This window comes from Pogoniulus pusillus, chromosome 27, assembly GCF_015220805.1.
Source record: "Pogoniulus pusillus isolate bPogPus1 chromosome 27, bPogPus1.pri, whole genome shotgun sequence".
In the NCBI taxonomy this organism is placed as follows: Eukaryota; Metazoa; Chordata; class Aves; order Piciformes; family Lybiidae; genus Pogoniulus; species Pogoniulus pusillus.
This window is the reverse complement of record NC_087290.1, coordinates 1,458,907-1,481,225: the sequence shown is the minus strand read 5'-3', so window position 1 is coordinate 1,481,225 and position 22,319 is coordinate 1,458,907. Positions and strand designations below refer to the sequence as shown.

Sequence of the window (22,319 nt, the reverse complement as noted above, 5' to 3'; positions counted from 1 at the left end):
TAGGTGTTCAAGGCCAGGCTGGACGAGGTCTGGAGCAGTCGAGTCGAGTTGAGAGATGTCCCTGTCCATGGCAGGGAGGGTGGAGCAGATGAGCTCTGGGGTCCCTTTCATCCTAAGCCATTCTATGACTCTCTAATTACTCCTCATGCCTCAGTTTCCCAATCCAAAAGGAAAGGGTGACCACCTTGCAAAGCAAGCACTCAGGACAGCTCAGGGAGCTGAGGGTGTTCAGCCTGGAGAAGAGAAGGCTCCAGGGACACCTTAGAGCTGCCTTCCTGTACCTGTAGGGGCTAAAAGCAGGCTGCAGAGGGACTGCTCCCAAAGGCCTGCAGGGACAGCAGCAGGGGCAATGGGAAATGAGAGCAGAGCAGATTGAGATTGGATGTGAGGAACAAGTTCTGCAGCAGGAGGCTGCTGGAACACTGCAGAGAGGTGGTTGAGGCCTCATCCCTGGAGATATTCAAGGTGAGGCTGGGCAAGGCTGTGAGCAACCTGCTCTAGTGGAGGATCTGCTGGAGGATGAGATGAGCTTTAGAGGTCCCTTCTCACCCAAACCATTCCATGCTCCCCTGACTCCACAAAGCCAAGTGTTTCCTGGTGACTCTGTAATCCACTCCCCACAACCCCTCTCCTTCCAGCTTCTCTGCTTTGGCTGTAGATTGAACCAGAAATCTGCCCAGAACAGGCTGCTTTGCACCTGGGCTTTCAGGCAACACCTGACTCCAGAGCCTTGGATTAAAACAAGCAGATCTCCAAAGCATTTGCATTTCCCTTTCATTTCTGGGTTTTGAAGTAAAATATTCCTGTTGTGACTCTCAGCCTGCTGAGTTTTGCATAGGGCAGACAGTGAGAACTTTAAACAAATAAATGGTGCAGTGGAAAAATAAATCCTGCTTCCTCTAAAATCAGAGGCAGTCATTTTGAAATCTCTTTTTTAGCCTTAAATAAAATCAGTTCTTCCCTGCTTTCTCAACACCCTCTGCTCCTGGGCTTTCACTGATGCCTAGGAAATTTAAGAAGAGAAAAGACTGTCAAAGCCATGGCCTGGGAAGTTCTCCACCTCCTCTTTTGTAGGGAAATCACTTTAAATACAGCAGGAATTCCAGAGCAGTATTGGAAGTTAATGACTCATCAAAAGGACAGGAAATAAGAAACTTGAAGACCTCAAAGGCAGAGCAAACAAAAGCTATTTCATGTTATGTCCAACAGAGCCATCCCAAGTGCAGTGCTTCGTGCCTGGTGGGAGGGAGCAGCAGTGCACTCCATCTCTCACGGTAATGATGTGATGCTGGAGGGAGCAAGACTCTCTTATGCAGCTCGACCCTGAGCACCCCCAAAACAGAAGACTACAAACACTTAAGAGGTGTCAGACTGGTAGCAGTTAGCACTCCAGCCAGAAACATCTGGTAAAGAACTGCACTAATTCCTGATCCAAACTCAATTCTCACTGTTTATTGAGGGTTACTCCTCTGGAGCCCAAGCAAACTGAGGTTTGCCCCACTGGAACCAAGATTTCACAGGAACACCTGAACACCACTTCCAGCAGCTGAGTGCAGGCAGGAATGTGTCTTTGGGAACTCTCCACACTGCCTTCAAGCCCAGCTCTGCACTGCTGCCAGGCACTCTCAGAGTCACAGAAGGGTTTGGCTTGGAAGGGACCTTAAAGCTCAGCCAGAGCCAACCCCCTGCCAGGGGCAGGGACACCTCCCACCAGCACAGGTCCATCAAGGTCTCATCCAGTCTAGCCTTGAACACCTCCAGGCAGGGGACATCCACAACCTCCAAGGGCAACCTGTGCCAGGGTCTCTCCACCCTCACTCTCAACAATTTCTTCCTCATCTCCACTCTCACTCTCCCCTCTCCCAGCTCAAAGCCATTGTCCCTCATCCTGGCACTCCCAGCTCTTGTCCAAAGTCCCTCCCCACTTCTCCTGGAGCCTCTTCATGTACTGGAAAGCTGCAATAAGGTTTCCCTGGAGCATTCTCCTCTCCAGGCTGAACAGCCCCAACTCTCCCAGCCCATCCCTACAGCAGAGGTTCTTCAGCCCTTTGACCATCTTCATGGCCTCCTCTGGACCCTCTCCAACAGCTCCATGTCCTTGCTGTGCTGGGGGCACCAGAACTGGATGCAGTTATTGACAGTAGTCGGTTTAGGATGACACAGCAGAGGTACAGGATGTGGTCCAGAGGGGCCAGGATAAGGTCAAGAACCTCCTGTAGTTCAGAAAGGCCAAGGGCAAAGTCCTGCACACAGGTCAAGGCAACACCCAGTAGCTATCCAGACTGGGGATGAAGGCCTGAAGAGTAGGGGTGCACTTGAGGGTGCTGGAGGCTGCAAAGGTGAGCACTGAGTCCTGCCAGCCCAGCCCCAGCCTGCCCTGGGCTGAGCCCCAGCAGTGTGGGCAGCAGGGGCAGGGAGGGGATTCTGCCCCTCTGCTGTGCTCTGCTCAGACCCTCCTGCAGTGCTGGGGCAGCTCTGGAGTGCTCAGCACAGCACAGACAGGGACCTGCTGCAGCAGGCAGGAGGAGGCCACAGCAGTGCTGGCAGGGCTGGAAGGGCTCTGCTGTGAGCCAGGCTGGCAGAGCTGGGGGTGTTCAGCCTGCAGAGGAGAAGGCTGCAGGAGACCTTCTGGTGGCCTTGCAGGGCTGGGAGGGGAGAGCAGAGAGCTGGGGACAGTCTGGAGCAGAGCCTGCTGTGCCAGGATGGTTTGTACTGAAAGAGGGAGATTGAGAGAGAAGAGAGAAATGTCCCTTCCAGTCTCAAGCATGCTGATTCCATGACGACTGCAGCAGATATGAAAACCTCCTCCACAGACCAACAAAACCTCTTCACCTCATGGAAAATCACAGAGGTAAGAACGCTGGCAGCAGAGCTGCTCTGACTGACAACCTCAACCTAAACACTTTCTGCTTTCTGTTGTTTATGAAGGCTTTTTCCTGCAGCACAGGGGGGGCAGTACCTCAAATCCTCCCAAGACTCCTTAACATTTGCTGGTAAAAATGAGGCACTTCAGTGAAATTCGATATTTTCTCTCATCAAAGGCAGGGAGCCTCAGCCCACATGTTAACAGTAATGTAACAAGCCTACTGTATGTGCTACAACCAGAGAGCCTTTTCCAATTAGGATTCATTTAGGCTCGGGGAGAGGAGGGGTGGGAGCAAAGAGGTGGCTCTGGAATTGATCTCGGGCTGGAACTCAAGCGCTGGGGCTGGGAGCGTTAACTGCTCAGCTGGGAATTCCAAAGGCTGCTCCCAGCCTCTGCAGCAAGCCCCAAGTGGAAGAGCAACGTCAGCAAGGAGAACAGTTTGTCCCCAGATAGCTGAGGAAAGGCACACAAGAATGTCTCTTTTTCTGCAGGGGAGGGGGGGTTAAACAGTCTGTTTGCATCTTGCCCTCAAGATGCTTTAATTTCCCCTAAACTCCAGGCTGGGTTTGCCTGCTGGACCCAGCTCTGACAGAATCTGCAGCTCAACCTCACCAGTGCTGGTGACAGCCAGGCCTGCCCAGGGAGAGGTGGGGGCCAGCAGGCACAGGCAGCATCAGGCCTTGGGAAGGATGTGCCTCTTTAATTGAGACAGGCAAGAGTAATCATTCATTTATTTAACCCAGAGATGATTATAATCTGAAAACCTTGAAATCCTCTTACACAACAACTGTTTTGGCAAGCCCCTCTGTGTTCCAACAAATATTAAACTGTGCTTGCCATTTGTCTGAGGAATCTTGTATTAATAAACATGAAGAAGAACACTTTTACCTCCCACACTCCACGGCAGAAGAAAACAAAGACCAGCTGTAGTCATCAATGGATCCTTGTTCTGCACAGAAAGGCTAATTACATTTTACTTCAAGCCTACACATGGAAAACTTTGCTGCTGCCATCTTGTCAAATGCAGCTCCTCATGTCCCAGCTGACAGGCAGCAGTGACTGCACACAACAAACCGCTCCTGGCGTTAACACCTTCGGTGCCCTGCCCGTGGCTGCTTGCGGCATGGGGTCTGGGGAAGGAGCAGGGGCAGCTCCTCTGCCCAGGCACTGCCTGCTTGCTGGCAAAGGGATTGGCATTTGGGTAAGGCTGGCAGGACAGAAGTTAATTTGACTGAAGATTCTAATTTCAGCAACTCAAGGGGAGAGCCACAAAGATGATGAGAGGCTGGAGCAGCTCTGCTGTGAGCACAGGCTGAGGGAGCTGGGGGTGTGCAACCTGGAGAAGAGAAAGCTCCTGGGGGGACTTACTGTAGCCTGCCAGTACCTGAAGGGGTCCTGCAGGAAGGCTGCAGAGAGACTTTTGATGAGGGTGTCTAGAGACAGGCCAAGGGTGAATGGTTTGAAGCTCAGGCAGAGCAGGGTTAGACTGGAGCTGAGGAAGAAGTTCTTCAGCACAAGAGTGGTGAGACCCTGGCAGGGGCTGTGCAGGGAGGTTGTGGATGTCCCCTTCCTGGTGGCGCTCGAGGCCAGGTATGATAAGACCTTGAGCAACCCAAGTCTAGTTGAGAGGTGACCCTGCCTATGACAGGGGGTTGGAGCAGATGATCTCTGAGGTCCTTCCAACCTGAGCCATTCTATGAACTCATCTGGAGGTGCCTTGCCAGCATCCAGCCCAGGCAGTGCCTCCTCTTGCGTGCAGCACTCTGACCCACGAGGCTGTGCACAGCCAAACAAAGAAGCTGGCACAAGGACTCCCAACCTGAAGACCACGACAAGCAGTCACTGGGACAAAACCCAGACTCCTGAAAGCTGACACTGAAACCTTCTTCCTGCACGTTTCTCTTCCTGCTTTTACTTTGTTTGAAAGATTTTTCAGAGCTGCAAACAGTTGTGAGACAGCTTTAGTCCCAGACTGACTCTTACTGTGCTGTTAGCTTGAAAAAAAAGAGACAATTATCTTCCTTTTTTTTCTTTCCTGCAGGCAACTCCGATTCATCTGCATCAAATAAGTGTCTGTAAACTAACAATTCTGGCCCCAGATAAAAATCACATGTTTTTAAACAGAGAAAATTCAAACTGGCAATACAAGGAGCTTTTCAGCCTCAGATCAAAAGAGGGGTTTGCTTTGGAGAGCAGAATCAAACTGTCTTTCACCCTCTTTTATTGGTTGTTGGTTGGTCTCTCCTCCCCCCTCCCAACATTTCTCCCAGCTTTTACAATTAAAAGAGATGACTCAATCCCACTGTCTACATTCAGTTCCCTTTTCATCTGCTTCTACATTTCCATATTGCAAAATGTGGGCTCTGAACACCACAGATGACCTTGTTAGGCAAGAACTACTCCTGCCATGGATATCATGGAATGGCTTGGGTTGGAAGGGACCTCCAAAGCTCATCCAGTCCAACCTCCCTTGCAGGGATATCCTCCATTAGAACAGGTTGCTCACAGCCTTGCCCAGCCTCACCTTGAATATCTCCAGTGGTGAGGCCTCAAACACCTCCCTGAGCAACTTCCAGCAGCCTCCTGGTGCGGAATTGTTCCTCACATCCAATCTCCATCTGCTCTGCTCTCATGTCAAATCATTGTCCCTCATCCTGTCCCTGTGGGCCTTAGGGAATAGTCCCTGTGCAGCCTTCCTGTAGGTTCCCTTCAGGTACTGGAAGGCAGCTCTAGGGTATCACTTGTCCTGTCACCACAGGCCCTTCTGAACAGCCCCTGCCCAGCCTTCCCTTTCACCTATTGAAATGCAGCTCTAAGGTGTCCCCAGAGCCTTCTCTTCTCCAGGCCCAACACCCCCAGCTCCCTCAGCCTATCCTCAGAGCAGAGATGTTCCAGCCCCCTGATCATGTTCGCGGCCCTCCTCTGTACTTGCTCCATCAGGTCCACGTCCTCCCACATCCAAAGCAATGATAAACTATTTCTGCTGTTATGAGGTCCTACAAGTTTGTTTTCACAGTACATTACTTTGGGAGATAAAGCACAAGCTTAATGGCTGCTCAGGATTCAGCTCCATGATCACCACACTCTAGACCCAGCCTTCATAATCCTTCTGCTACAGAACACAATGAATTTCTTGCTCCTGCAGATGCTCCTAATTTTATTTAATTCCCTCTCTATTAGGTAAGAATCATAGGAAAATATTTCTGCCTGAGTCTCTCTGAAAGAATGAAACACATTAGAAACGCAAACAAACATTTCAGAGTGCATCTTCTGCCCACTACAAGATAAATTACAGCACTGAGGGGAAACAGCATTGAAAACTGAAGTGAATGCTCTGCAAATAATAACATTCAAAAGGGTGAGGAGTTACTGGGGTCAGTGCCTACAGCCACTGAGCCCTGGTCCTTTGACTTCTGCTGCACAAGTGACTGCAAGGCAAAACAACAGCCAGAGAGCTGCCAGCATCAGAGCTGTGCAGAAAAGCTCACCAAGGCAATCTGCAGTAATTTAAGGCTCCATCAGAAACATCATTAGGATGTGTCTGAGTCTCAGAGAAGGATGAAATCAATGAGGAACAAAACACTTCTCATCATCTTACTGGGACTCAAAGGAAACTGGAGTTTGGGAGCAAACCCAAAACCTCCCCAATGGATTATCCTGAATGATCCAGAAGGTGTCTCAACCCCAGGTGCTTATTCCTGACTACTGCAGATTGAATTCTGTAAGCTCCAAGTTCCACATCCACTCAGTGGGGAGTTGGATCCTCAGTGGGAACTGGACCCTCAGTGGGGAACTGGATCCCACAAACTAAGAAACTAAGACCAGAGGGCAATTTTCCTGCTTTGCAAACTCTGTATTATCTAGACTGTCAGAAAGCAGTTCCCCCCCAGCAAATCCAGACCATGCCATTCCTCCCACCCAGCCTGGGCTGTAGTTTCTCATGCCCCTGCCAGCCTGGCACTGCCAGCCATCAGCCTTCCCTCACTATTTCTCCCGGACCAGAAGAGGTGGCAAGGGCAGGAGCAATGAATTTCAGCCCAGCACCTGCCTGCTTGGATGCTGGGGCTCTGCAGGACAGAGGCAGTGGGCACAGGGATGTGCCTCTTCCAACCCCTGCCCTTCCAGCAGGGCAGGGACACCCATCTGAGCTGGCTGCTTCTTTCCCACCCCATTTCCAGACACAAAAAGGGCTATTTGGGTTTAGTCCTGCTCATTGTGAGATTCCTTCTCATTACCAACTTCCCTTAAACATGAAGGCTTCAAAGACAAACAGCAGAACTCTGCCTCTCTCTTGCTGTTTCCTGCACTGATTGTTAATAAAACCAGGGGCTAATTGAAACCAGCAGTCATTAAGGAGACAAAGCTATCTATTTGTGAGACTACCTTCATGTTCTGCTTGGAAACAAGAAAGATCTGCCCCAAATGCTCCTCTCTGTAATTTGGGGTGAATCTGACAGTGGATTTGACTGCTCCCCCCAACATGGGAAGAAGCAGGGTGCTGCACAGTGAAGCCTTTGCTGAACCAGCTTCTGTTTTCAGGAGGATTGGAAGATGACAGCAGCTATCTCCTGTCTGGAATTGCTCTAGTTCTAAATGAAGTCTAAGAGCTAGCTGGTACATAAGCTAGAGGAGCACCTGAGAGTGAAAGCAGGCCTGCAGCAGCCTGTGTGCCAGGAAATGTGCCTTGCTGAGTGGAAGAAAACCTGAAAAGTAATAATCCCTCTATAGGAGACCAAATTATGTCCATGTTTGCCAGCAAATCTGGACTCCTGAATCACTTCCACCTCGTCTGTCTCCAACAGACAGATGCAAACCAAAATAAAAGCAGAGATAGCCTGAAGGGAGACACAGAAAGAAAACAGTGAAATCTTACTTTGCAGTAGTTTCTTCATCGTATTTTGTTTTCAGATCAAACAGCTCTGTTCTGGTTTTTTCCAAGGCTAAAAGGCATAAATATGAAGCATTACAGCACTGCAACAGCAGCAAAAAGCAACAAGCCTGCTCCTTTCTCTTTTATTCAGCCACAAATAAAGCTGCACACCTTCTGAGGAGGGAGTCTTTATCTTTCTACCTAGGCAAACAGTTATGAGCTACAGAGAAAGAGCTTCTGGTTGCTTGTCATTTCTAATGCTACTTCCTTGACATTGCAACCCCCCCCCCCCAGTTTCTGCTTAACAAAGCCAGACCTTATTAATTTCCTATTAAGTTGCCTAAACTGCTTATTCACTGGAAATATTTAGTGCAGTAAATCAGGGAATAAAATTTCTTGTGTTCTCAGAGTAAACAAAACCAAATGTGTCCAGATCTGGAATCTCCCAAGCATGCAGGGATGAAAATTAACAGCAAGCAAGTCACAGCAACAGGCAAGAGGTGCTGGGAGAAGCTGGGCTTGTGCTGAGCACTGTCACTGTGTACTTGGCATGGCTTGGACATGGGTGAAACCAGAGCAAACCACGACATGGATGAAGAGTTCCATGGCCTAAGCTGTGCCTCATGCTTGGCCTTGCCCACTACAGCTACCAAGAGCCTGGCTGCAACACAAAGGGGGTTCATTATGGTGCGAAGCCCAAAAGCTCTGCCTGACAATGCACACTGAAGCTCTGCTGGACCTCTCTGCTCTTGCAAGAGCTTGTTCACAGACAGTCCTGAGCTCTCTACCCTCTCACCTCCAGCCTGATCATTGGTATAGGTCAGAAGAGCAGTGCCAAACCTGTTTGCAAAGCTTGAACCTTGTGCTCGGCTTCTTCCAGCTTGGAGGCTGTGGACATGTGTGTCTCCTGCAGTTTCCTGCGAGGGAAGGGGAGAGGTGAGAAGAGCTCGCAGGCGTGTTCAACAACTCACTTGTGTTTGGCAAATTTGGGAGAGAGAGTGATTAAACATCTCAGCTCTAATCAGACAACTGACAACACCACCCAGGCTCCAAGGTGCTCCAAGGGAAGCCATAAATCAGGGCAGGCTGCAATCCTGACTCCTGTTTGCAGTCCCACTGATTAAAATTTTAGCAGCGTAGCCACCTCAGAACATAAGCTGTGAACATTAGACAAGAGCTGACTGCTGTATAAATGACAACTTCAGGGGAAGGTTTTCTTGAGCATAATTTGTTTTGGAAATGTCACACACATTAAGAAAATTGTCACCAAGCACCCTCTGTTGTACAAAGTTAGTACAAGAAGAATGATACATTTCCACTCGACTGTCATCATGCAGAAATTTGTTGCCATAACTGATACAGTGAGTAGAGGAGGCAGCTGGCTCGGCAGCACCGCAGCGGATGCCAAACCCAGGCAGGTTCTTAGCTGCTCCTTGGAGAAGCACAGATTTCAAACCAAAGCTCACACAGGCATTTCTTAAGGAATGGGAGCAAACCTTTAACATCCTCACATTTCTGATGTCCACAGGCAATGTCTTCTTGTTTGTGTCACAGAGTACCCCAAGGTGGTGGAGGTTGGAAGGATCCTCTGGAGATCATCCAATCCAAGCCCCTGCTCAAGCAGGGCACCAACAGCAGCTTGCCCAGCAGCACAGTGCCCGGGGGGAGGTTGGAAGCTCTCCACACAAGGACACTCCATAACCTCCCTGGGCAGCCTGCTCCAGCACCCTCACAACAAACAACTTACTCCTGTTCAGACACAACCTCCTGCCTTCCACCACTCTGTGCCCCTTGCTGTCCCTTCTCCTGTCCCTGGGCATCACTGACAAGCATCTGGCCTCAGCCTCATGCCACCCACAGCTCCTTCAGCTCTTGCTGAGCATTGTTCAGATGCCCTCTGGGGCTGCTCTTCTGCAGGCTCTCAGCCCCAGGGCTCCAACCCACCAGCTATAAAGCTTAGGTAAACTGAAGGGCTTGCACAGGATGTTACCATGCTCTACCTCGAGTGCTATTGCTCCATGGGAGAATTAAATTCTCCAAGCCAGACAAAGCACCCTCAAGGAACTCCCTCTTCAGGTCTTGTCCTCTCTGATTTGTTTGCTCACTAACCTACCAGATCCAAGCATTCCCTGCTCATCTGAAAAAGGCTAGAAACACACCCAAGGTGCTTCAGTAATAAACAATTAAAACAGATCTTAATTTTGCCAATCTTTTCAGGATGCTTCAGGATCACCCCCACCTCACAGGCACTGCCAGAGGAGCAGGGCTGGTGCCTCTCTGCCCCAGGAATAGTGTTTCATCTCAAACAGCTCTGAGTTGTACAGGACTGGGTTACACCGTGGGCTAATGGAGAAAGATTAGTGTCACAAAGGACAGTGCAGGCAGTGAAGAAGAAAAGCAGGTTTGCAGCCTCCTGAACACACCACTTCCCCCTCCAGAAACAATCTGTCCTTGTTTTACTTCCACACTTCCCAAGAGTTTCTCTGTGCAAAGCTGAGTATCAAATGATTCTGCGGCAAACACAGAGATCGCCGGCACGGCTCCAGCCTCTGCGCTGCCCTGGAGCACCAAAGGAGGCCTGCCTGGGAAGATTAAACAGCAGAACACCTCCCTCCCCCTGGCACTCACCTCTCCTTCTCTGCAAAATCATTCTGCAGCTTTTGCTCCTTCTCCAGGGCTATGTTCTCCGCTTGGTTCTTCAGGGTCTGCTCATACTCGCGGATCTTCTCTTTAAGTGCTTTTATTGTAACCTCTGCAGAGAGACCGGAGGGGAAGAGTTGAGTTTACACAGCTCCACGTGGCTCCACGGCACGAGGCTGTCTTTACCCTGTAGGCTCAGTGTGTTTTAAACTTTAGCTCTTCAACCCTGACACAAAATCAATGGATATGAGTCCCTTTGGAGACCTTTTACTCCCTAAATGTTAAATTGAACTTTAAGTGTTTAGGTTGCGAAGGATCAATGGAGTCTGCTGGAAAGTGGAGCAAAGAAGCTTCCTCTAACATGACTTCTACAAAACAAGAAGGGGAAAGAAATCAATTGCAAAATATAATATCAGCTTATTGACTAGGCTCAAATTAGCTGGCTGGCTAGTGCAGATTCATGCAGTGCTGCTGGAGGTGTGAGAATGCAGCTACAGGCAGGACAACTCCATTCATGCAGCTCTGCTCCCGCACAGAGGCAGCTCCGCTGGGGTTCAGGCACTGAAGCAGTCCAGCACCAACTGAACACACACCTGGGGTACAGCTACCTCCAGCTCCACAGCTGATGACAAAGAAGGGTCTAAGATTTAACTGCTAGAGTAACAGCAGGTCAGAGTCTGGGTGACAAGTGATGTCCCTCAGGGGTCTGTACTGGGACTGCTGATGCTCAATCTCTTCATCGGTAACACAGACGGCGAGACTGAGGCACCCTCAGCAAGCCTGCAGATGATTCCAAGCTGAGTGGTGCAGCTGGTAAGACTGCAGGATGGGATGGCATCCAGAGGGACCTGGACAGGCTGGAGAGGTGGCCTGAGGAGAATCTCATGAGGTTCAAGAAGGCCAAGTGCAAGATCCTGCACATAGGCCTGGGCAATCTTGGATACCAACCCAGGCTGGGGGCTGATGAGATTGAGAGTGGCCCTGGGGAAGGGACCTGGGGGTGCTGCTGGGTGAGAAGCTGCACAGGAGCCAGCAACAGGCAGTGGCAGCCCAGAAGGGCAATGCCAGCCTGAGCTGCATCCAAAGCAATGTGGCCAGAGATGGAGAGAGGGGATCCTGCCTCTCTGCTTTACTTTGGGGAGACCTCACCTGCAGGGCTGTGTGCAGCTATGGAGAGCTCCACACAGAAAGGACATGGACCTACCGGAGAGGGTCCAGGAGCCCATCAAGATGATCACAGGGCTGGAGCACCTCTGCCATGAAGATAGGCTGGGAGAGTTTGGGTTCCTTAGCCTGGAGAAGAGAAGGTTCTGGGGGCACCTTAGAGCTGCACTGCAATAACTGAAAGGGAAGGCTGGGCAGGGGCCGTTCAGAAGGGCCTGTGGTGACAGGACCAGGGGCACCGGTTTGAAACTGGAGCAGGGCAGGTTTAGGCTGGACACCAGGAGGCAGTTCTGCACAGTGAGACTGGTGAGACAGTGGGAAGGTTGCCCAGGGATGTAGTTGAGGCCCCACCACTGGAGACATTCAAGATCAGTCTTGATGTGGCCCTGGGCAGCCTGCTCTAGTTAGAGGTGTCCCTGCTTACTGCAGGGGGGTTGGGCAAGATAACCTTGGAGGGTCCCTTCCGACCCGAAGCAATCTGTGTATCTGTAAGCCCTTCATGTCCCAGCTGCCTTGTCATCTGCACTGTGTTTTTAGCTACTGTCACTTTCTGAGCGCTCTTGCAGCCTTCCAGGGCATTTGCAGAAGCCCTTCTCTCAGATACAGAAGCTGGTTTGCTTCCACTGTGCCAGGTAATGAAGGAAAGAAGATGCACAGTCTCTGATGGACAGCATCTTGTCAGGTGCCCCACCTCATTCTTACGGGAGAGCCCTTTGATCCCACCCACAGGAAAGGATGGAATCCATACAGGGCCCAGGGGAGGAGAAGCAGGACACTCACCAGAGGGTGCTTTGTAACAGCAATGGAATTTGGAAGAGCACTGGGCTGCCAGAGGACTCAGCTAGCAACAGACTGCAGTGTGCTCACGTGCTGCTTCAAAGCCATCAGCTGCTGAGCAGCCACCACTGCTTTAGGGAAAACACCTCTAGATGTGGAAGCATTCCCAGAGGAGCACTGGAGCAGACAAACTGCTATGAAAAGTAATCTATGGGCACAGGGGAGAAATCTCACTAACAGCACACAAACCAACCCAGCAGAGAATCAATCAGGCTGCAAGAGACCTCCAAGATCATCCAGTCCAACCTATCCATCCAGTCCAACTTAGCCAACCAAGATCATCCAGTTCAGCCCTGTCCAACCAACCAGACCATGGCACTAAGTGCCCCAGCCAGGATTGGCTTCAACACCTCCAGCCACAGCCACTCCACCACCTCCCTGGGCAGCCCCTTCCAATGCCAATCACTCTCTCTGACAACAACTTCCTAACAACATCCAGCCTAAACCTCCCCTGGCACAGCTCCAGACTGTGTCCCCTTCTTCTGTTGCTGGTTGCCCAGGAGCAGAGCTCAACCCCACTTGGCTACAGCCTCCCTGTAGGGCCCTGAGCCTCCTCTTTTGCAGGCTGCACACCCCCAGCTCCCTCAGCCTCTCCTCACAGGGCTCTGCTCCAGGCCCCTCCCCAGCTTTGCTGTCTTCTCTTGATACCTTCCAGCACCTCAACATCTCTCTTGAATTGAGGAGCCCAGAACTGGACACAGCACTCCAGGGGTGGCCTGAGCAGTGCTGAGCACAGGGGCACAAGAACCTCCCTTGTCCTGCTGCCCACACTGCTCCTGAGCCAGCCCAGGATGCCATTGGCTCTGCTGCCCACCTGGGCACTGCTGCCTCCTCTTCAGCTACTCTCTGCCAGCACCCCCAGCTCCCTCTCTGCCTGGCTGCTCTCAGCCACTCTGGCCCCAGCCTGTAGTGCTGCTTGGGGTTGTTGTGGCCAAAGTGTAGAACTCTGCTCTTGGCCTTGTTCAATCTCATCCCCTTGGCCTCTGCCCACCCATGCAGCCTGGCCAGGTCCCTCTGCAGGGCTCTGCTACCCTCCCACAGCTCCACAGCTGCTCCTATCTTGGTGTCATCTGCAAACTCACTGATGCTGGACTCAATGCCCTGCTCCAGATCATCAGTAAAGATATTGAGCAGGACTGTGCCCAGCACTGATCCCTGGGGCACACCACTAGTGACAGCTGCCAGCTGGGTGTGACATCATTCACCACCACTCCCTGGGCCTGGCCCTCCAGCCAGCTTTTGACCCATTTCAGAGTGAATCTGTCCAAGCACAAGCTGCCAGCTGTGCCAGGAGCTTGTTGTGGCAGACGGTGTCAGAGGCCTTGCTGCTACATCCACAGCCTGCCCCACAGGCAGGAACCTGATCATAAAAGGAGATCAGGTTGGTCAGGTAGGACCTGCCCTGCCTAAACCCATGGTGGCTGGGCCTGATTCCTTGGCCAGCCTGTAGGTGCTTTATGATGGCACTCAAGATGACCTGTTCCATGACCCTGCCTGGCACTGAGGTCAGGCTGACAGCTCTGTCATTCCCCTTTCATCCTTTCAAAGTCTAGACTTTGACTTGACCAAACTGTCACTGTGGACAGCAGAGAGCTGCTGACAAGGTTTGCTGGCTGAGAATTACAGAGAAGGCACTTGGGCCACTCTGACCACAGGGGGGGAGTGGTAAAATGCCTGCCAGCAAAGCAACTGCTTGGGAATGAAGGGGAGGGCTTCTGCTAGCCCTGCAAAAATCAGATGAGGCTCATGGCTGAGGAAGAGGCTGTGAAAAGGATGTGTCACCTTGGGTTCCTTTACTCAAGGGGAGCTCCTCTGTGGCCATGCAAATCCTGCTCTTTGTCTGGATGAGCAGAGGATGCTCCTGCACACAGGCAAGTGCCTCCTCTCTGTACTGGAGGCACCTTTGCTGCAGGTATTTCAGCGAGAGCTGCAGGAGTGTTGAGGGGAATGGAGAAGCAGAGAGCGAAACCATCCCATGGAAATCCACGTTGGTGAGGTCAATCTTCACTAAGATTGCAGATTTTAGAAGGAGAAGGTACAAAACCACCCCCAAAGAAATAGAAAACTACCAAAGCTGATGCAAGAAGCACAAAAATATGGGGAAAAGTTGTACTAAGTTCTGTTTTTCCCTTCAGGCCTCTAAGAGATGTGTTGGACAAGCACAGTTTAATCCTCTACATGACCTGGAAAACTAAGTGCCTGCTTTCCTGGCCAGGTCAGCTAAAGCTTGTTAGCCACTGCCAGCAGTTTGGGCAGAAGCTCTTACAGGCACTGCAGAGCCCATCCACAGCCCTCCAAACAAAGAGATTAACTGATCAAAGCACCCCAGCTAACAACAGACTTCTCCCTGGGTATCTCACTAATCCTTGCCTGGAACAGGAGCATGGAGCTCCAGCACCGCAGTGAAAAGAGGCAAAAAAGGGGAAGGAGGTTAGTGAACATCAGGGGTACAAAAACTGCCCCTGGAGGAGCTGTGGCAGCAAAACACTCTGCAAGTCAAGCTCTTGTTCATTGGAAGCCCTGTGTCCTGCTTGGCTGCCCAGGATGAGCAGCCTCAGGAGAGTTCTGCACAGCCAACCCCAATCACTGCCGGGTTTAGAGCACTACAGCTTCAGGCACTGCCCTGATTCACAGTGGGTGTTAGGAGAAAGTTCTTTACAATGAGGGTGGTTGAGCACTGGAAAAGGTTGTCCAGGGAGGTGGTTGAGGCCCCATCCCTGGGGATACTCAAGGTGAGGCTCGACAAGGCTGTGGGAGACTTGATCTAGCTGAAGATGTCCCTGCTGACTGGATGAGCTTTGGAGGTCCCTTCCAACCCAGGTGATGCTATGAGCCTATGATACCCTTTCCAGAGGTCAGACCCTCTGTGCTAAACCAAACTGTGTCTGCTCCTGCTGCTGGAACAGAGATGTCACAGCTATGTTATCTATTTGGGTGGAACAGCTCCATGAGTAAGCTGTTCTCAGTAGGAGCCAGCAGTGTGCCCAGGTGGCAAGGAAAGCCAAGGGCATCTTGGCTGGAATCAGAAATGCTGTGACCAGCAGGAGCAGGGAGGAGACTGTCCCCTTTGACCCTGCTCTGCTGAGGCCACAGCTTGAGTGCTGTGTTCAGTTTTGAGCATCTCAGTACGAGAGATGTGGAGGTGCTGGAGCAAGTGCAGAGGGCAAGGAAGCTGAGAAAGGCCTGGAGAACAAATCCTATGAAGAGCAACTGAGGGAGCTGGGGATGGGTGGTGCAAAACAGAGGAGGCAGAGGGCAGAGCTCACTGCTGTCTGCAGCTACCTGGAAGGAGGCTGTGGAAAGGCTGCTGCTGGGCTCTGCTCACAGGTAAACAGAACAAGAGGGAATGGCCTCAAGCTGCCACTGGGTAGGTTTAGACTGGACATTAGGACATATTTTTTCCCAGCAGGAGTGGTCAGGCACTGGAATGAGCTGCCCAGGGAGGTGGTGGAGTCACCAACCCTGGCTGTGTTTAAAGGTTTTGTGGATGTGGTGCCTGGGGCTATGGTTTAAGGTGAACCTTGTAGAGCAGAATTATTAGTTGGACTTGGTGACCCTGAGGGGCTTTTCCAACCTGAATGTTTCTGTGATTCTGAGGGCACAGACAAGAAAGAGTCCAGTGGAGGCTATGAGGATGATGAAGGGACTAGGGAAGGCTGAGAGCCCTGAGGCTGCTTAGTCTGGAGCAGACTGAGAGAGAATCTTATGAATGGTTAGAAATACCTGCAGGGTGGGTGTCAAGAAGAAGGGGCCAGGCTCTTTTCTGTGGTGCCCAGTGGCAGGACAAGGGGGAGTGGGCAGAAGCTGGATCTCAGGAGGTTCCACCTCAGCATGAGAAGAAACTTCTTTGCTGTGAGGTTGCTGGAGCCCAGGAGCAGGCTGTCCAGAGAGGTTGTGGAGTCTTCTCTGGAGACCTTCAAGACCCATCTGGACTTGTTCCTGTGTGAGCTGCCCTGGGTGACCCTGCTTTGGCAGGGGGGTTAGACTTGATGATCTCCAGAGGTCCCTTCCAACCCCTACCATTCTGTGATCCTCTGATAATATGTTAAAAACTCCCAACTATCTCCAGTCCCTAAAGCCTGAGCAATTTCTCTTCCCCCTCCCCACAACTCAACATGAAACATGGAAATGAAGAGCCCTGTGCACGGGCAAGTAGGTGTACACTGAGCAAATTTTGCTTCCTGCTGCAGGAAGCCTCCTTCTGACTCAGGAGGAAACTTCAGCAGCCTTACAGCCAGCAGAGATTTTCCTGTTATTTCCATGTACTCTGCTCTCATTAAAATTTCCTTCAATAATTAAGCAGCATTAGTTGGTATTTACATTGCTCTATGGAGGGTCTCTAGAGCCAATATAAAGGCCTACACTGACTGCACTCCAGTAACACACTGCAGGTTTAGAGGAGGAAAAGCAGAGGACACGACAGAAGTTGCACTCATATAGATTGGTGTGTCTAAACCAGTGGATTTTTGTGTAGCAGAGATGGCCTAGCAGCACCCACACCCACACTCAGCCTGGTGGCAGCAGCAGCAGCACCTCTCAGAAAGTGTCTGCATGTGACATCAGGCAGAGCTGTAATCTCCAGGCAGTGTTGAAGGCTACACCCAAATAGAATCAGAACGATTTGGGTTGGAAGGGACTTCAAAGATCAGCCAGTTCCAACCCCTCTGCCATGGGCAGGGACACCTCCTCCTAGCCCAGGTTGCTCAAGGCCCCAGCTAGCCTGGCCATGGACACCTCCAGACTTGAAGAATCCACAACTTCTCTGGGCAGCCTGTTCAGTGCCTCTCCACCCTCCTCAGGAAGACTTTCCTCCTGATGTCTCATTGAAATCCAGCTTCGTTCAGTTTGAAGCCACTGCCCCTTGTCCTGTCACTTTGTGCCTTTGTACAAGGCCCCTCCCCAGCTCTCATGCCTTCAGGTTGCTCTAAGGTCTCTCTGGAGCCTGCTCCTCTCCAGGCTGCACAGACCCAGCTCCCTCAGCCTGTGCCCACAGGGGAAGTTCTCTACCCTTGGATCATCACTGCAGCCTCCTTTGGAGCCACTCCAACAGTTTGCTGTTCTTTTTGTGCTGGGGGCTCCAGAAGTGGACTCCAGATGGGGTCTCATGAGAGCAGAGCAGAGGGCAGAATTCCCTGCCTTGGCCTGCTGCCCACACTTCTTTTGAGGCACCAGGACATGGTTGGCTTTCTGTGCTGCAAGGGCAGGCTGCCAGCTCAGGCTGAACTTCTCAAAACCAAGCACCCCCAAGTCCTTCTCCTCAGGGCTGCTCTCTGCCCAGTCACTGTATCTCTGTCCAGCCTATATTTGTCCTGGGATTGCCCCAACCCATGTGCAGGACCTTGCACTTGGCTTTGTTGAACTTCCCAAGCCTGATCAGGTCCCCCTGAAGAATCACACAATCAATCAGTTTGGAAGAGACCTCCAAGCTCATCCAGCCCAACCTAGCACCCAGCCCTGGACAACCAACCAGACCATGGCACTAAATGCCCCAGCCAGGCTTGGCTTCAACACCTCCAGGCACACAGACTCCACCACCTCCCTGGGCAGCCCATTCCAATGCCAATCACTCTCTCTAACAACAACTTCCTCTGGATGGATCCCTTCCCTCCAGTGTGCCAACCACACCACACAGCTTGGCGTGGTTTGCTGAGGGTGCCTGGATCCCACTGTGCATGTGCCAGCAAAGATGTTAAACAGCACTGGTCCCAGTCCTGACCTCTGAGGAACACCACTGCCCCCTGCTCTCCTCTTCGACATCAAACCACTGACTCCTTGAGTGCAATCATCAAGCCAATTCCTTAGCCAGCAAGTGGTTCACCCATCCAGTCCATGTCCCTGCAGGGAGCAGGATGCCCTGGGAGACAGTGCTGTATCCCTTGCACCAGCAAGCATAAGAGCAGCTCCACTCTGTTCACCCTGATCAGAACAAACCCTTGACTCCAAAGAGTCTATCCCAAGCCACACAGAGAAGTGGCTACAACAGACTGTTCCACTTCCTTGGCTGAATTCCACTGCTACTGGAAGAGATAAACCTGAATCTTATCCTCACCTTTCAATTCCAGTGTGCATTAAGAGCTGCTAAAAGAATCCATCTGCACCTACCCTGATTTTTCACCTCGGCGAATTCTTTGTTGTACTCCTCGAGGGTCTCCCTAAGCTTCTGGTTCTCTGTTTCAATGTCGTGCATACGCTGAACCTTCAGCTGGAGCTGCTGTCCTAAATCCAAGGCTGGAACTGGATCTGAAAAACAAACAGCAAAGTGCAGTGTAAGATGAGAGTCACTTGTGTGACAGCACTCCAGAGCACGAGGGTCCTTCCTTCTCTACCAATGCCCATTTTGGACTGAGTCCAGAGGCCACCAAGATGCTGAGAGGGTGCAGCAGCTCTGCTATGAGGACAGGCTGACAGGCTCTGCAGCCCGGAGAAGGGAAGGCTTCGAGGAGACCTTGCAGTGGCCTTCCAGTATCTGAAGGGGGCTAGAGGAGGGCTGGGGAGGGACTACTGACAAGGTCTGGGAATGACAGGAGGAGGAGGAATGGGTTTGAACTGGCAGAGGGGAGATTTAGACTGGATGTTAGGAAGAAGTTGTTTGCAGTGAGGGTGGTGAGACACTGGCACGGGTTCCCAGGGAGGCTGTGGCTGCTCCCCCCCTGGAGGTGTTCAAGGCCAGGTTGGATGAGGCCTTGAGCAACCTGGGCTGGTGAGAGGTGTCCCTGCCTAGGGCACAGAGTTTGCAGCAGATGATCTCTGGGGTCCCTTCCCCCTGAGGCATCCTCTGATTCTAGGATACATTTGTCCCCTTCTGCTGCCGGGTCCTGAGCACACACCTGACGCGCACAGACATGATTCACTCTGGGCCTTCTTCCCAGCCTGAGCAGGAGGAGGCTGAAGCCTGATGGACTTTTATAAAAGATCATTGAATCTATTTCTGCCCTGGGCGCCAGCATCTCTTGTGCAATGGCTGCAAAGATTTAGTCTCCTGTTGAGGAATGCTAAACACCAAACTCCGTGGATCAACAACAGTATATATTAGGGAGTTCACTTAATTTTCAGCCACCACAGTCATTAATTTTTCAGACCACCCTCAGTCTCTGGAAACACATAATAAGTCTATTGTAGCTCTGTTAACACATTAAGCATGAGCCTGTGTGTTTTTTCAATATGCCAGCCTTGCTTCAGAGTTTACAGAAGAATAGAGCTGGGTTATGTTGAGCTCAGAGACACTCTAAGTAGCAGGCTGCTGCATTTTGTTACTCTGGTTCCTCAACAGCTTATGGCATTACCCTGTTCATAAGACAAAATCTAGGTTGCTTGTCATCTGCTCTCTGCACATCCATAGTTTATGACTACATAGCTTTTTCATTTATGCTTTTTAGGCCAGATACTTTTCCTTATTATTATCTGCACTCAAATATTTATAATAAATCAAGCTTAAAATGTTATTGTGGCAGAGACAGGAGGGTACAGGTAAGGAATTAAATATAAAGCCTAAGTCACAGCAGTAGCACGAGTTAGAGGCCCTGCAATATTTATGGATGATCCAATTAGGGTCTGGGCTGTCACAACATTCCCCTTCTCCCAGGGAGGTCTGCCGACCTTTCCCTGCAGTGACCACTTTGTCACACGGCTACAGCTCAGCCTTGCCCTCACGCATCGGCTGCACGCAAGGAAAGGCTGCATCGCCTCCATCCACCCACCCCCGAACCACCAAGCCTAGCAGGCAGGGCTCCCAAGCCTCAGCTGTCACAGTGCTACACAGCAGTGCTAAAGCACCACAAGGGAAGAAACTGAACCTGACAAACTTGTGGGTGTACTTTCCCCCTCTCTCTCCCTCCCCCCCCCCCTGCTTTTAGCATGCCCACAGCACAAAGCCAGGACACCCACCAGAGGTATTTTGCTCCCAACAGGCAGGGCTTTTTAGATTTCAATCAGTAAAGAATGTAAAGACAAAACCAACCTGGGCATTACCGAGTGAATAATGACTAAACCTTTAGTCAAATTCGCAGTCCCTGAGAAGCTTTATGGACAAACCCAAGCTGCTTGCAACCTCATCATTATTCATCAGGACATGTATATTTAATTTAGCTCTATTAAAGGTTAATGTTCAAGTAGCAAAACAGTGGCAGAACAAACAAAATGTAAAAACAGTCTCCCAGCCTTAAACTTCAAACTTTGCTGCAGCCTGTGTGAAGGACTCATGGCCTAAAGCCACTGCCTGCAGCTTAAGGACATGTGAAAACCAACCCGCGGCCGAAGCCCCTCTCGGACTCCAGCTTTACAAAGGGCGTTAAAGGAAACCAATCGCAGCAAGGCGACAGAATGGGGCAGGCAATCAAATTTTGGGCAGAGGGACAAACCCTTCGTTTCTCGGGGCAAGTCTCGACGTGCTCTTTAATCTCACAACAAGAACCCGATCCAACCCTAAACCCTCACCATTTCACTCAGCTGAAAGGAGCACAGACCTCAGCGTCAGGCTGCCTCCTTCCTCACCTGAGCGCTTTTAAACCCAAATGAAACTCCTCTGCTGCTCCCAACACGTGCACGCATGAGAAAGCTGCTTTTTGTATTAAGCAGCCTTGCAAAGTATGCTTCATGTCACTTCACAGGAGGTCACTGCATTTTTAAACAAGCAATGGACCAAAGCTTTCGATTCATTACACAAACAACAGGCAGGCAGGGCTCGGAAAGAGAAACAGCAAACCAAGCGGCACAGGCTGGCCGAGAGAGCCGCGGAGCAGGCAGCAAAACCATCTCACTTCACACTTCAGCCTGCAAAACCCATCGCAAATTACTCCCTCGGTTTGAACCTTCTCTGCCTCGCCGACAGTTCGGCATCCCTGCTAGGCAGGAGAACGTTCGGAACAGGAGCCTGATCATCCGGAACGGGACAGTGCTTCGCTGCGAGGCTGCTGCACGCACTAATGGATCCAGTACATTGGCACTGAATGGGCTACTGCTTTTTCCCCTCATTGGGGCTGGTTTCCCCCATAAATTGGGTGGGTTTTTTCCCTAAATTGAGTATATTTTTTCCTCTAAATTGAGTATATTTTTTAATCTAAATTTGGTATATCTATCTCCTAATTTGGGTACATTTTCCCCCTAAATTTGGTACATTTTTCCACTAATTTGGGTACATTTCCCCCCCTAAATTTGGTACATTTTTCCACTAATTTGGGTACATTTCCCCCCCTAAATTGGGTACATTTTTCCACTAATTTGGGTACATTTCCCCCCCTAAATTGGGTACATTTTTCCACTAATTTGGGTACATTTTCCCCCTAAATTGGGTACATTTTTCCACTAATTTGGGTACATTTTCCCCCTAAATTTGGTACATTTTCCTGTAACATTGGTATATTTTTTTTCCGCTAAATTTGTTATATTTCCCCCCACATTTGGACTATTTTCCCTTAAATTTGGTGTTTGGTTTTTTTTTTTCCTCCAAAGTAGGCATATTTTCTCCCCAGGTTGGGTGTATTTCCCCCCCCTACATTTGGTATATTTCCCCCCCTAAATTGGTTATTTTTCCCTTAAATTTGGTATTGTATCCCTAAATTCAGTATATTTTTTCCTCTAACCTTGGTATAGTTGTCCTCTAAATTGGCTATACTTTCCCCCAAATTTGGTACATTTCCCCCTTAAATTGGGTACATTTTCCCCCTAAATTGGGTACATTTTCCCCCCTGAATTGGGTACTTTTCCCCCCTAAATTGGGTACATTTTCCCCCCTAAATTGGGTACATTTTCCCATAAAGTTGGTTTTTTTTTCCTCTAAATGTGGTATATTTCCACACCCCCCACATTTGGTATATATTCCCCTAAATTTGGTATATTTTTTTCCTCCAAATTAGGCATATTTTCTCCCCAAACTGGGTGTATTTTCCCCATAAAATGGGTATTTTTTTCCCTTAAATTTAGGACATTTCTCCTCTAAATTGGATA

General features: G+C 50.5%; 1 protein-coding gene across 9 annotated transcripts in view; it reads right to left on the bottom strand.

Moving 5' to 3' along the window:
* The window catches only part of CUX1 (cut like homeobox 1), a 426,690-nt gene that overhangs the window by 212,349 nt on the left and 192,022 nt on the right, over nt 1-22,319 (bottom strand). For all 9 annotated transcript variants that reach the window (XM_064166481.1, XM_064166473.1, XM_064166478.1 and 6 more), the window contains exons 5-8: nt 18,480-18,617; nt 10,365-10,488; nt 8,577-8,653; nt 7,740-7,806 (exon numbers count right to left, since the gene is read on the bottom strand). In XM_064166481.1, the coding sequence (XP_064022551.1) occupies nt 7,740-7,806; nt 8,577-8,653; nt 10,365-10,488; nt 18,480-18,617 (406 nt within the window). The remainder of the gene's footprint in view (nt 1-7,739; nt 7,807-8,576; nt 8,654-10,364; nt 10,489-18,479; nt 18,618-22,319) is intronic.